Source organism: Rhamphochromis sp. 'chilingali' (assembly GCF_963969265.1).
Source record: "Rhamphochromis sp. 'chilingali' genome assembly, chromosome: 1".
Classification (NCBI taxonomy): Eukaryota; Metazoa; Chordata; class Actinopteri; order Cichliformes; family Cichlidae; genus Rhamphochromis; species Rhamphochromis sp. 'chilingali'.
In genome coordinates, this window is record NC_137929.1 from 11,885,441 (window position 1) to 11,901,020 (window position 15,580).

Sequence of the window (15,580 nt, forward strand, 5' to 3'; positions counted from 1 at the left end):
GCACCGTTAAGCAGTGTTTTCTCACACAGAGAAGATTCCCAGTTCCAGTCTTCTGGTTGGCTGTGGCCCCGTCTGTGTGGAGGTTGCATGTTTTCCTTTGTGTACATGAGTTTTCAGCTATTTGAGTTCGTTATTCGTTTGTTGTTGGGTTAATTGGTGACTTGAACTATTAAATTTAACAGTTTTGGCAACAGGCTAATATAGAGAGCAGACAACCATTTGCACTCACAGTCACCCCTGTGTGCACTTTAGACTCACCAGTTAACCTAACCCCACTAACTGCATGTCTGTGGACTGTGGGAGGAAGTCAGAGAGAGCCCACACAGACACAAGCTCCACACAGAAAGGGCCCGGCCCTGGTGGATTCGAACCTGGGACCTTCTTGCTGCGAAGCAACAATGTGGTGGTGTTAACACTGTTGCCTCACAGTATGAACGTCCTTTTTTAACAGAGCGAGAGATTTTTCATCATAGTATTTCTGAACATAATACTTTTCTTTGGAAATTGTTTTTACAAATAACAAAATTATTTCAGCAAAAAAACATAAATTTCAATCATCAATATTATGACCCTGAGAAAAAAATGACTCTTTGATTTAGTCATAGAGCCAACCATGATGTGCTGTTCAAACTTTCAAGTTAAAGCTGAGGGTTAGCTTTTAATTCACATACAGTATAAAAACATCAGGTCTGAGCCGTCACTTGAGGGAGAATGATGCCAAAAACAGAAGAAATCAGGTTAAACATGAGAAAAGTAATTTCTGATGCTGAGAAACCAAAAGTCATATCCAACATAGCCTGTTTTTCCAATTTTCAAGTCCTGGGATGAGAAATTCAGAGCCACTCGGTACAAAACAACAGTAGCAAACAATAGATTAGAGACTGAAAGACAGTCAGAATCAGCTTCACTGTCCCAGTATGCAGACCGAGTATTTGGGTATTTCTTTGATTTCAGTGTATGTGGCAGATTAGACACACACAATGCAGACAATAGCAACAGACAGACAAAAACAAAAAGGACTCTTTGATTCAGCAGCAGGTGTGACGAGTCTTTTATGTAGAAACTTAAGTGTTCAGAGGGTTTCCGCCTGTGGGGTGCAGTGCTGTGTAGTGCCTACCACAGGGGAGGACCTGGAACAGATTGTGTTCAGGGTGCGAGAGCTTTGCAGTGATGTTTCTTTCTCATTCATTACATTTGTTTTTATTTTTAAAGTCCCAAATTACAACACCAAGGTTTCTGCAGGCCTCACTGTCTATTACGATCTGTTCTTCCTGAGCTGATGGAGGAATTATATCCTCTGCTGAGCCTTTTTAATAAAACTAGTTAGAAATGTGTCTAATGATCCCAGAACAACTGCCAAGACACTTGTGAATGACTTAACCAAGTCCTGAGTGTGGTCTGAAAGAAGACTATTACCATGTTCATGCACAGAAATTGATTGTGAGGATTACAAAGAAAATGTCTGTTACAGGAAATATTCTGTGAAAAGCCAAAATGTCCATAAATATTAATCTCTCATAGTAATTTAGTAAAAGCCGGACACGGCCCAGATTCTTCAGTGTTTTCTTTGAAAGTTGCTGCCTTCAAGCCCCAAAACAAAGTAGACGATACTTGCAGTTCCTCCAGAGTATTCTGAAACTCAGGACAGTATCCAGGAGTACAAAGTCAGTGTGCAGCGGTCTAACATAACAGCAGCAGCTACGACAGAGTGAAATGACTCCACAAGACTGAAGGACAGTCCTGATGTCCTCTGGTGTCTCACTGTGGTCTCCTCTGTGGACGCTTTGATGTAAAGCAGCTAAACTGTCTCAGCTGCACACGTGGGTGCTGCCAAGGTTTTGGGACCCCACAGAAAAATATCCCTGTGAGTCGCACGACATTAATAATTCAAATCATGACGCCCTAAAATATATTTATAACACTGAGCAGACATGGACGATGTTCTGCTGAGAAAAAGATGGGTTTTGAGATTGATGAGATATGTGCAAGCCATCATTCTAATGTTTTATTATAACGTTATTATTTATTTTATTTTACATTTTCATCTATAAAATGGTCCAAAAGTATTTTTTACTGCTTTAACATTTTTATTTATAATATTAATTATTGTCAGATATAAGTTAAATAATCCTTTGGATTATAACACAGTATAAACAAATGAACCATGCTTCTGTCCTGAAGTTGAATTGGTTTTGATTTGTTTACTGAAGCTCTGACGTGCAGCCACACAGCAAGTAAAGGTACACAGCAACAGCCAAAGTGGAAGAGATGAGTAAGTGTCCTGCATTTCATCCACTGAAGACAGAGATTCAGCAATGCAGCCGTAGACCGAAGCTTGAAGTTAAGGCGTTAAGCTTTGCAGCTCACTGATAAGTTCTATGAGAGGTTCAGAGGAAGTCTGTTGTATATCAAAGTCTACGTTTGGTCAGTGCATGTCTCAATCTGTTTAAAAGAATGAAAAATATTTGTTGCACATGCTTCATACATTTATAATTTTCTTTATCTTGTTTTCATCCACATTCACAGAGGAGAGGGAAAGAAAAAACTAAATACATTTGTCATGTGATCATTGTACAGAGCATTTCTTAAACAAAACAAATGTGATTCAAACACATTTGAAATACTCACCAATCCTAACGAGCTTTTACAATGACAGAGCTAAATGGAAACCAACTACTGCATTTCATAGGCAGAATATCACGTATCTGTAAAATAACAAAACTATCCATTAGTCTCAAAGCCATTTTCACAACAGTGAGGTAAAGCATTCAGCACAGTTCAATCCTAAATATAGAAATAAGCACATGTTAGCATTCACGGTATCTAAGGCAGCTCATCACAGTGTAAATGAACTGAAGAAGGCTTTTGGGTTACAGTCACAACATACTCAGACGTTAGATGTAGATCAGTCACAGATAAGTAACGTCACAGACACACACTAAACATCTATTATTATTATATTATACACACAAATGGGAATTATATTTAGAATATTATTTATTTATGATTCAATGTTAAGTACAATTCTCTCTACAAGTTATTCTTACATTTTTAGAACTCTTTAGTGAAACAGAACAGCATCTGAACTAACGGGGACACCGTGACGCCCAACAGCTTTCCAATCGATGTGCACGCTATTCCAACAAATGAAAGGAAAGCTTTTCACTAACTCCCCTTCATGGCTAGGCTGGCATAACATTAGCTAAAAGCACAAAGCTTTCATTTCATATAAAAACTGTTCTACTGAAACTCAGGTTTCTGCTTAGTTACTGACTGCAGCAGCTACCATGTAGATCAGCATGTACAGGGGCAGCTGCTACGTGGTGGTAATGTTGCTGCTCCACACTTTAACGGAGCAGCAACATTAACAGCAAGGAGCTACAAATATAATCCTAAAAATAGTACATGAGCATGAATTTCCTCATTTTGTGGCAGCAGACATGTTTCAACAAGCAAGAAACTCCGCCCACATTAGCCTGTTTAATGCAGGCACCTTTCCTTACTACATGACCGATGCAAGTATGTAACTGTCTGTCGTCATACACAGAAAAAAGTCAAGCAAAAGTTGCAAAAAATCATTTCTCAGATTTTATTCACTTATATTTGTTTACCATTGATTTAAAGAAAAGATTTGACATTAGATAACAGGGTCCTGATGCTTGTCTCAATAACATACAGCAAAAACTAAAACCCCAAAATTTAAAAAAACAAAACCCACCTCACCCAGTAAAAATCCAGCTGGGTCGAGTGTCTACAAAGGATCGAAACTCTCTGTGTTACAGTTTTAAATTTGTATTTACTCTTAAAGCGTCCACACCCACTGGAATTCAGTTCAGTTTTATTAATATAGTGTCAAATATCAAGAACGCACTTTATATTGTAAGATAAAGATTCTGAGATAATACAGAAACAACCCCAACAATCAAACGACCCCCTTCGAGCAAGCGCTTGGTGACAGTGCAAAGGAAAAACTTCCATTTATCAGGAAAGCTCTGGTAGAACCAGGCTCAGGGGGGGCAGCCATGTGGCTGAAGGTGAGCGGAGGAAGGCAGGTCAAAAGAGCCAGACAGGAATAATATCTCAGGATTAAATGCAGAGTAGTGTGTAAAAAGGTGAATGAAGAAGAACCATGAGAAGCCCCTGGCAGCCAAGACCCATTGCAGTGGAACTAGAGGAGGATTACGGGAACATCTGATAAGCCCTAACGATAAACGAAACGAAAGTTTGAAGCCTTAATCTTCAAACTTTCCTTTGACTTTTCCTTTGTTAAAATCCGAGAAGTAAAATACAAGATGTCAAAAAGTGAGCCTGTGAGCTTGAAGGCTACTTCTGGCATTAGAACGCAGCTCCGGACAATAAGGACCTCGACGTCCACAAAGACGGGACACATATCTGCCAGTCTTTGGCTCCTTAGTACTTAATGCTAACCTTTCACATATGGTAAATGGCCTGTATTTATATAGCGCTTTACTAGTCCCTAAGGACCCCAAAGCGCTTTACACATCCAGTCATCCACACATTCACACACACATTCACACACTGGTGATGGCAGCTACATGTAGCCACAGCCACCCTGGGGCGCACTGACAGAGGCGAGGCTGCCGGACACTGGCGCCACATTAATGCTAACCTTTCACATATAATGGATATAATGCACCGCCTTGGCTGATCAGATTATTCCACAGTTCATTTCCTGTTTTTACCAAGATGCAGTTTGGAATGCTGCAAAGTCAATTTTCCTTCAAAACAGAAACTTGGTGGTTTTCCAGAGACCTCTCCCTGCCATTGAAGAGAGGAGGATGATGCTTTGGCTCCTGGTGGCAAAGGTTCAACAACAAGGTAAGACAGCACACGTCATCAGAGGCCAGCCTTTTCTACCAAGAACCTGAGGGTGGCAACATCCCACCGGTCAGGTTTTTGCTAAATGTAAGACTATAAGTTCTATAACAGTTCCAGCCATTGTCCCGTGAAGTCTTAATTACTATGAAGGCTGTATGAGAAAATGCCAGAGGGGATTTTTGGTAGCAACTAAGAACTGGCCAGTACCTGAGAGCCTTTGGTCGTAGCTCAACCAGAAAACATAAATTAGAAGAAGAGAGGATGAAGAGAGGATGACCTCCACCATAATGAGCTTGTCACAGAAGAAGCCCTCAGATATGTGAGAGCAGGACAGGGTAAATTTATTTCTGGAATAGCTTAAAGTACCAATTTCACCAGCCACACCCACCTTGGCAGCTTCTCTCTATATCAATGCACTTGCTAACTACGTGGAAAACGAAGCCCCAAAGATCTGTTACTGTTAAAGGCTGGACTAACCTGTAAGAGCTATTTATAAGATGTAAACTAATGCTCAGGTTTTTACGTGTTTCACAAAGAGTTAGTCTTTTTGACTGCAGGATAATTTATTAAGCCAAATGATAATCACAGACTCAAATCACTTGAATTATACTCATCTAAGGAGTTAGAATCCACAAGAAAACAGCTGAACTGCTTGGAAGTTGTAATTGGAGCGTTGAAATTTAAGTCCACAGTCTGGGCAGCAGTTGATCCCTGTGGTTCATCCAATCATCTGCACTGCAGGAGACAAAGAGGCTGATATCTTCTGCACTATTTTTTTTACCCAATCCACCAATAAAAAAAATTAGCCAATCAGAATGCTCTATCATTCACATACATTTAAATTCACCAACTGGAAATCCCTGTCAAATGTGTCTAAATTTGCTGTTCCTCCTATCAAAATACATTTTGAACGCGAGGGTGTCGAGGACTTGTTCTACACAACAGTGTGTTATTTTATGTTCCTGCTGTCAATAATGTGGTGCCAGGAGGGTTTAAAAGTGGGGTTGAGACAATCTCCTGACTGAAAACTCTGTGGGTCAGTTAGCAGGTAAACACTTGGATCTGCACAGGTCAAAGTTTCCTTCTCTTATCTTTGACAACGATGGCTACGTTCTTAACATAAAATGATGACCTTAGAGCAAAAAATGTGGACTTCTTATTGATTCTCTTTATATTTATTAATGATTCATAATTCATTTTAAAATATTAACACATAATTAGTCCTTTTATTTTAAAGTAAATTATCAAACAATACATTACTAGCATGATATCTAAATAAATAAAAGAATCGCAAAATGAAATTGTAAATGAATTTAATAATGGATTATTATTGTTATTATTATTATTTTTGCACAATTCATTACTGAAGCACAAAATGCTTTAATTTGATGCATGTGACTCTTCTGGTCCTCCATACAAATCCATGGAAAATGAAAAATAATGTAGGAAATGAATGAAAGCTACTATAAGAAGAAGGTGATCAGAAAGAGAGAAACAATGTAGAAAATAGAAGAAGCTGGGGTTTAAATGACAGGGACAGGTGGAGCACGGAGAAAGAAAAGACACAAGAAACCTTAAATTACTTTCTGTGGATGGAGAAGAGAGGAGGGTGCTTTTGTGTGTTTGATTATATGTGTCAGCAAGTGCATGCGCACAAGTGTCAGGGTGATGAATTGCCTGTTCTAAGCCACACATTTTCTAATAAACCCACAGTCACATCCTGTGTGTGCAGACACAGGGATGCAGCTCTGAGCAGAGTGGATACACTTGCTAAGCTACTGTAGCCAGAAGTACTTAGTTACAATAGTTTGACTGTAAAGCAGCAGAAGGCTTATTGACATAGTTGTGAAGGTATGTAAGTAAATACTGATTTTTATAATATATAATTTGTCTCATTGTTGAAAAATATTCAAAAATTGTGAATAATTAACAGATTATGAATTCCTCCTTCTTCCATGGGAGACGGGGGGGGGGGGGGGGGGGGGGGGGGGGGGGAGAGAGTAACTATTAAAGTGAATAACTAATAGGACCTAAAATTTTTGTTTTTTATTTGTAGCATTTCCAGATTTAGTTTTAGTGCTTATACTATGACATGTGATTTGTCCTTAAGGGCCACACTACAGTTTTCAGGAGTAGAGAACGACATTATGAAATATGGAAAAGCATATTTTGTAAGACAATGTTTCTATAAACCTTTTCGCTTATTAGGCAAGTATTCAATTAATTCAACTGTGAAGACCTGACCCAATATTTACTTTTGTTTTTTTCTTCTTGATTATCACTTAATACAGATCAGGTTGCTTCTACAAACATCGAGATGACAATTTTGGCTTTAGGTAAATTTAGAGGTCATTTTTTACTTCAATTAAATGTCATAAATGGTTAAGAAAAAGAGGCAGGGCAAGTTTGTCTGTGGAAGAAAGGGAAGAAGGCCCAAGAGACAGAAAAGCCAAATTTGTCTCTTCTATAAACAAATGAACAGAGAGCTAAATATATTCCCCTGACAAATGAACTCTGCATTGAAATATGGCTTCAGGACAAAACTGCCTCACTAGTTGTGTTCTTCAATCTATTTAAATAAAGATGTTCTACTTCTGTCCTTGGACGAATTCTTAGTCACTCTGGTTGAGATTAATAAACGTATTATTTTCCCCATAAATCCAGTTTAGTTGTCAAAATAAGGGCAGATATATTTGTAAACATGTAACTTTATTAAACATCAGCTCCGACGTGGACATTTTTGTTTTTTGAAAGCAGGGCAGAGAGCCACAGAGCATGTGTACTGTGCATCATGTAACACTTTATTATGTACAAATCCTACAAGCCAGTGTCATGAACGATTACCCTCCCCCGGTAACAAAGTCAGCCTCTGATCTCTGCACGTGTCTTTCTGCTCGCACTGGGTATTATTATTTATCTTTAAGTTGTTAAACTATTATAAAATGTACTTGTCAAGGTCAGGATGTTATGCTATTACAGGTTTGTCCAAATTCTCCACATCAGACGTGAGTGCTGCTATTATGGGATGATCTCATCTCAGTTTTTTCATTGTAGTCGCTTTAATATTTTCATTTTCTAAAAGCCAGAGTATTCTAAGAGGGTGTTAATATGCAAGTATTACCAAAGAAAAGACATGATCTATCTCTATCTCTTAAAAGAATCTTTACCTTTGAAGATGTGTTCTTCAAAGGTAAAGATTGCTCTGTAATGTAATATTCTACGGTCCTTAGTGGACTGGGAGGCAGTCAGAGGTGGAGGACCTGGTGCTCTGATCCCTGGAATGCCGCCTCACTGGTGAGGAAGGAGCCTGACCTGGTGCTGGAGGTTGGCAGATACCAACCAGATATAATTGGGCTCATGCCAAGAGGCTCTGGAACCAGTTTCTGGAGAATGGACTCCACCCTGGAGTTTCCCAATGGGAGGCAGTGGTGCAAATGTATCTCCCTGGTTCGCTGCCTGTGCGTTGGAGTTTTCCTCAGGCCCCAGGTCCTGACTATCGTTTGTACCTAAGTGCCAGAATCCCTGGATGAGGTGCTGGAGAGTGCTCCACACAGAGACTCTATTGGGGACTTCAATGCTCTCACACTGATGTTGTTAAACAACCGCACGCTGGCATGACCCCTGGGGCGGGTGAGATTCCCCCTCAGTTCCTGAAGATTCTGGATGATGTAGGGCTGTCAGGACTGACATGTCTTTGGGTGGGTTTGGGTGCCTCTGGATTTGAAAACTAGGTTGTTGACTCCCCTGTTTAAGTAGGTAAATGGTAAATGGCCTGTATTTATATAGCGCTTTACTAGTCCCTAAGGACCCCACAGCGCTTTACACATCCAGTCATCCACCCATTCACACACATTCACACACTGGTGATGGCAGCTACATTGTAGCCACAGCCACCCTGGGGCGCACTGACAGAGGCGAGGCTGCCAGACACTGGCGCCACCGGGCCCTCTGACCACCACCAGTAGGCAACGGGTGAAGTGTCTTGCCCAAGGACAAGGACACAACGACTGAGACTGTCCAAGCCAGGACTCGAACCGGCAACCTTCCTATTACAAGGCGAACTCCCCCATAAGTAAGGGGACCATAGGGGGTGCTCCAACTACCGGAGGATCATACTCCTCAGCCTCCCAGGGAAAGTCTATCACAGGGTACTCGAGAGAAGAGTCCATCCGTTAGTCAGCCCTTGGATTCAGGAGAAATAAAGCCACTTTTGCCCTGGTCGTGGAACACTAAACCAGCTCTTTATGTTCTTGAAGATATTTAAGGGGTTGTGAGCATTTGGCCAACCAATGTACTAATGTAATTTCGGGACTTGGAGACAACATTTAACCAAGTCCCTCGGGGTATCCTGTGGAGGGAGTTTCAGGAGTTGGGGCTGTTTGGCCAGTTGTTATGGGCCATTCAAGCTCTACAACTGTAGCAAGTAAGTCAAACACCTTTCTGGTGGCTGGCCTTTGCCACAGATTCTCTTCATGGATCGGATATCTAGGGGTAGCCAAGTCGGGGAGGGTCTCCTCTTTGGTGAGGATGTGGTTCTGTTGGCTGTGAAACGTGAGAATGAAAATTAGCACTTTGACCACGGGTGTTGAACTCCAGTCCTTGAGGACTCCTGAAACTTTTAAATGTGTCCCTGCTGCAACACACCTGAATAAAATTAGTAGGTCATTAGTAAGAACTGACTGCATGCTGATGTGTCAACCCCTAACCTCAAGTAAATGTAAATAAATCTAAGTTTGTGAAAAAATCTAATTCTAAAAGTACTTTTAGAATTAGAGCATGGAGTCAAGTTCTATAGAGTCTTGCTAATGACCTACTAATACAGGTGTGTTACAGCAGGGACACATGGAAAAGTTTAAAGACACCGGCCCTCGAGGACTGGAGTTCGACACCTATGTCCTAGACTGTGGTTCTCAGCTGGAAAAGGGTCGAGTGACGGATACAACCAGCATATGTGAATTTTCTTCAAAGAGTGGCTGGCCTCGCCCGGGTGAGGAGCTCAGTCATTAAAGAGGGAGTCAGAGTAGAGGTACTGCTCCTACTCATCAAAAGGAGCCAGCTGAGGTGGTTCGGGAATCTGACTAAGATGCCTGCTGAAGTATTCCGGGGATCTCGTACTGGTGAGGAGGTTCTAGGACAGGATTTGCTAGAGAGATTACATTTCTTGGTTGGCTTAGGTACATCTCTGTGTCCCCAACAGGTGGCTGGGGTGAGGGAAGCCTGGGCTTCTCTGCTCTGACTGCTGTCCTAACTACCTGAACCTGGATAAGCAGCACAAAATGGATGGCTGACTGGATGGACGGAAATATTCATCCATCCATTCAGTTCTGATTGACTGATTGATTGTTTGTTTTGGGTTTTTTTTTTTTTCAAGTCAGGTATTGGATCAATGCATGTATTGCTATTTTGTAAAGCATCTTGCAAAGCAAACTAAAGTATAAAATTTTGGGTAATTTAAAAGTTACATAAAAATACCAAGCAGTTAAATAGAGCTTAATGCAGGCTCAACTGGTTAGTCTGGTGCAGAGCAGACTGATGCTTGTGTCACTGTAAGGTTACATCAAGGATGGCAGACATCAATAAGTTTAAGATGATTAGATTTACTCACTTAATTGCCAGCTCTGTTCTAGGATGCCCTCTGGACCCAGTGGAGGTGGTGAGTGACAGGAGAATGGCGGCTAAGCTGTCATCCCTGTTGGACAACGTCTCCCACCCCATGCAGCAGACTGTGACAGCACTGAGCAGCTCCTTCAGTGGGAGACTGCGGCACCCACGGTGTGGGACGGAGAGATTTCGCAGGTCTTTCCTCCCCACTGCTGTCAGACTCCACAACAAAGACTTTAACTGAACAAACACACACATCCACACATGTGCAATAACACTAAGTGCAATAATCTTTTCTGGCATCGTTGTATTTTTACTCAGTTGTATATAGCATTCGTATTCTATTTTTATCTTATTGTATATTTTTATTCTATTTTATTCTACTGTATATAGTATATTATTTTATTCTATTCTGTACAGCTGTGTACTGTATTTATTCTTATTGTATTCTAATTTTTGCGTCATAACTTTTGCACTGTCCACTTCCTGCTGTGACAAAACAAATTTCCCACGTGTGGGACTAATAAAGGTTATCTTATCTTATCTTATCTTTCATGCTGCTTTTATATGACAGCTCATTTTGCATTTACTTATATCTGGTGGAATCAATTTAGATACAAAAATACACAAAGAGCAAAAAATCCCAGAGCAGCAGCAGAAACAAATCAGCTGATCACAGCCTAAACACAAAGAAGACTCAACGGGAACGCACAATACAAATTATTGTGTGACTTATGGAAAGTGACAAAATCCCTTCATACCACTGTATCCATTGCACCGCTTACACATGACCTTAAAGGTCCTCCACATTCCATATCTGTAACCCCTGCCTGTTACCCAGGTAGTAAAGGTAGTAGTTAAAAAAAGCATACTCAGATAATAATCAATGCTAAAGCGAATATTAAATCACACTTTCAAATATCAGCAGTCTCATAAATGCCTCCTCAAGCCGACACAACTTTAGACACCTCTGCTGCAGGCAGGCAAGCACACAGGTCCTGTCCTCTCACTAACAGCTGAAGTAGTCAACGTAGGTAATACTGAACAACACTTTAGGAGGAATTTTTGAGAGGTCAAGCTCCTGTTTCAACAGTTATAATTTAATCTTGCTGGGACACACAGTAGTGTTTGCCGTTGTGGTCGGGTATGGTTTGTGGCTCACCTGCAGAGGAGGGGTGGAGCAGTGGGATTAGGATTTCGTGTCAGGGAAGGCTGGTGGTCACAGCCGGCAAGCACAACCTAACCATGCCTTCTCTACTCGAGTACTGGGACCTGAAGCAGCTGAAAAGCTGTGCAAGTAGTGGAAAACCTCATGAAGAAACACACTTTTCTTGCAACGACGTGTGCGACTGGTCCTTTATGATTATAGCAGATTAACTATTAGTAATTTTCAACAGTCACGTTAGCTGTTTTTAATCATTAACATAGAAACTAGCAGGCAGTCGTTAGATTAAAAACCCCGAAAAGCAATAATTGCTGTTGGGCTGAATGGGTCACCGATGGGATATGGAGCTGTGGCTGACTGGATTACAGACGCCTGGAGAACCAGGTGGGTTGCTGGCTGTGCAGAGCAGCAGGAAAACTGTAGCTGAACTGAGATTATTTTTTGTAGCACGCTGTGAGGTCAGTTTTAAAATGCAGGCCGTCGCTGGATCAAAGAAAGCTCTGTTTTTGATGCCTTCATTTTAGCATAGCTGAAATCACACTGATCCAAAGTTAATTTTTAACATTTCCATATTTCTCTTCCTATACAATAATTTAATTATTTAAATGTGTTAGGTAGTGTACTGTTGTACCCTTCATTAGTTGGTTCTGAAATATATTGTCTTCAGCATACGAAAAGAGCTAAATCATCTGCAAAGCGAATACAACCTCTAAACTTAAATACTTTGTTAAATCTACCTTATGGTTAACAAAACTGGTTGATAATTATCGTTTACATTTTCATAGAATTGCTTCTTCTCGTTCAGAGTTGTTGCAGAATGGGGTCCAAAATTTCATGTGATATTGAAAAATGGTTTTGAGTATTTTATCCTAGGACAACTGTAAAGGTGAGACTATTGTTTTGTGTTATTTTTAGCACTACAGCACAGAACTGCATATGTTCATTAGTGATGTTGGCGACAGTAATATGCTTTGGAATAGTTTGGCTTCGCGTCTGTAGCCACTAGCAGCCGAATCACAGCACAAAGCCTCAGCAGCACTGAGAATACACAGACGTGTGTTTTGTGTACGGTCACATCCCATCAAGTTACAAATGACTAATTATTGTTGCATCGTGAATATCGTCGAAGGACTGTTACTTTTAACGCTCTGAGCCTTTTTGAAGGACCATCCCACCAAATCCTCCTCCGCCTCATTCACTCTGGAAACGTCTAGAAGCTGGAAGTGTCACATGGAACTGTTAATGCACCACAAAGGCTTGATTTGTGATACAAGATGATTCAAATATGGCTTCTTTCTCCTCTTCTTATTCCTTATGTGTGCGCGGATTGCAGCCAATTGCGTTTTTTCCGAGCCATGTTTGTGTGTGCACGGAGGACGTGTAGTAATCTGAGCAGATGTGATCACACAAACAGGCTACACAGAGAAAAATAAGACATTTACGTAGGTGATTCCCCCGCACGAACAACATAAGCTACATACTGCGAGCACACACCCTCCATGCAGAAGCACGTATATCTGTGTACGACATGTACACAGTAGCCGATATAACAACCAAACGAAACCCGTTCTTCATCACTCACATTAGTCTGACATCACATAAATCTCTTTACCTCATAAAGACTCACGTCAGCCTTGAATAGGCGATAAAGTCAACAATCCACGAATTAAAAGGCGACTTGGATTCCCATCACCTCTCCAGAGGAGGAATAAAGCACAAGACAGGCCGGCTGGCGTCTCCTGACATTTGATGTTTTGTAGAGGAAGCTGCTGTAAGAGGAAAGCTGTAAGAAAGACAGGTGATGGAAAATGGGGATAAACAGGCCCGTACCCGCGGATGTTTGCCAGCAGAGGTCCAGGACGGCTCGGATCTGTGTGGAATTCCTCCTGTTGAAGGGAATATTTGCGGGGGCTTCAGTCGCCGCACGGCCTGGGAAGCGTAAAGAGGAGTGATGGAGAAGAACAGGAAGCGCAGAGCATCACAAGCAATATCATCTCTCTTCCGTTCATCTTACGCCAGAATCGATTCTCCCACAAATAACAGCAGACAGTGCGATGTCACCTCTGTCTCCCCCTCTCTCTCCTCAGCTCAGTTCAAAAGTGCCATACGGCCAGTTTCTTAAAACAACAACACATACATCATAATAGAATAAAATAATAAAAGACAAGTAATTTAAAAAATACAATAAAATAACACAAAGATTAATACACAGTTCAATTTATTATATGCTTCAATAGTCATTTCAGATCATTCACTGTGTCTCCTGGGAGTATTTTCCGTTTTGCAATGTCACTGAAATGTAGATTTACAGGACAAAAATGGTAACAGCAGGTGTTCTTTACTGAATGATTTCCATTTTAGGAGGCCAATAAAGTATGAAATTATTTAGATGTTCACTGGTGATTGTTTGTCAAGGAAATCTAGTATTGTTTTGCTTTATTTGCATGATTTATTCAATAAAAAAACCTTTCAAGCCAATTTGAAACAAAAGGTTGTGTTACAGAATTCTACAATAAGGTATGTGTGGCAAAATATGATGCGTTAAATAAATGTATCAGGAAAACCATGAGCTGTTAAAAATCGAGACAAAGCGATGCAACCATTTATGACCATGCAACCATGTAAAACAACAGAAAAGCAAAGAGGCTTTGCAATGTTATACTTTATTCATCTGCATATAGTAAAGTTGTGGGGGAAAAAAAAAGGTTTCATATTCAAAAATGAATGAATTATTTATATTGTGTCTCTGACCTAAAGTCAGAGAAATTGGACTAAAACCTGCACTGAAAGGTTGGATGGACTTAAACCAAGTTCTGAAACATAGAAAACAAAGAACAGGCACAATAATCCTCGTCCCAAACAGGGTAAAGACACAAGGGTACTGGGGAAACTAAGATCAATTACATTACTAAAGATTATAGACCGATTACAAACTCAGGCTGTATCACAACAAGACAAAAAAAGAAGCTTGTGTTAAATGCTGGGTGCAAAAAAATCCATGGTTTTAAGAAGAAGAGTGCCCTTTATTTGCCATGAGGGCATGATGCTGGTCTGTGCACTGGTATCCAGCTTGAATATTGTCTTTACATTTTCACATCCAAGTTCTCTGTCTGCATGTGCGCCAGCCTCATCTTCAGTTACAGTAACAGTAACCACAAACAGTTTGATGGAGCGCACTTCTCTACGACCTGATTCATGTGAAACTTCGTTCTATAGGCTTTTGCAAACTAATATTTTTTGTATTTCAGACACTGTCAAGCATTCTGCTTGTGTACTGTGGTGTCTCACGTGCCTTAACTGGTGCTTCTAACCTTTCTCGTAACCCATCAGCGTGCCCTACTGTGCCCTTTCTTCCATGTTTATGTTGTATTGAGTGGACCTCGTGGCTGTTGCTAGCCATAGCCTTTAGCTGCATCTGAGCTCATTCATGGGAGGGGCCTATGTCTGTTTAGGTCTGCTCCTTAGCTGGGCAGCTTTTCCCTTACTATTGATGAGCAAGTTCCAAATACAATACAGTCCCTGACCATTTGGTCATTATTTCTATAGTTACAGTCTTTCACCTGTAGCTTCAGCGCTGTAACAAAGTGCTGAATTGACTCATTGGGGAATTACAAAGTTACCAGTTATCAGTACCACTGAAAAGAAGAGTTCCTTTATTTTATTCCAATATTCTAAATGGCACCATATTGTATAAGTTGCTGCTGCAGTGACACTTGAATTCATCACTTTTTGTTGGCTAATTTTGTAATAGAGGCTGACAGAGGTGCAGGAGCAAATCAGCCTGGCCTGCACTGAACACCCGCCTTGGACGGGTGCAGAAGCTAATTCAAGAGGTGGATACACATTGAAACATTGCACATACCAAATGCTCCAATGTGTTTATGACCTCGGATAACCTGTAGGAGCACCTTTGGCAGGCCTACACACTGACATTAGCCCACTCTCATCAGAACAGTGTGAAATTATTGCACATGT

At 40.8% G+C, this 15,580-nt stretch overlaps 1 protein-coding gene across 13 annotated transcripts in view; it reads right to left on the reverse strand.

Annotated features, from left to right (window-relative positions):
* Window positions 1-15,580, reverse strand: part of peli3 (pellino E3 ubiquitin protein ligase family member 3) — a 42,135-nt gene that overhangs the window by 25,190 nt on the left and 1,365 nt on the right. For 2 of the 13 annotated variants that reach the window (XM_080905853.1, XM_080905851.1), the window contains exons 2-3: window positions 13,436-13,534; window positions 2,629-2,705 (exon numbers count right to left, since the gene is read on the reverse strand). Coding sequence is in view for 3 of the 13 variants with exons in the window: in XM_080905850.1 (XP_080761976.1) it covers window positions 10,445-10,554 (110 nt within the window). In the remaining 10 variants the exon portion in view is untranslated. The other 11 variants (XM_080905861.1, XM_080905858.1, XM_080905860.1 and 8 more) reach the window with 8 other exon arrangements.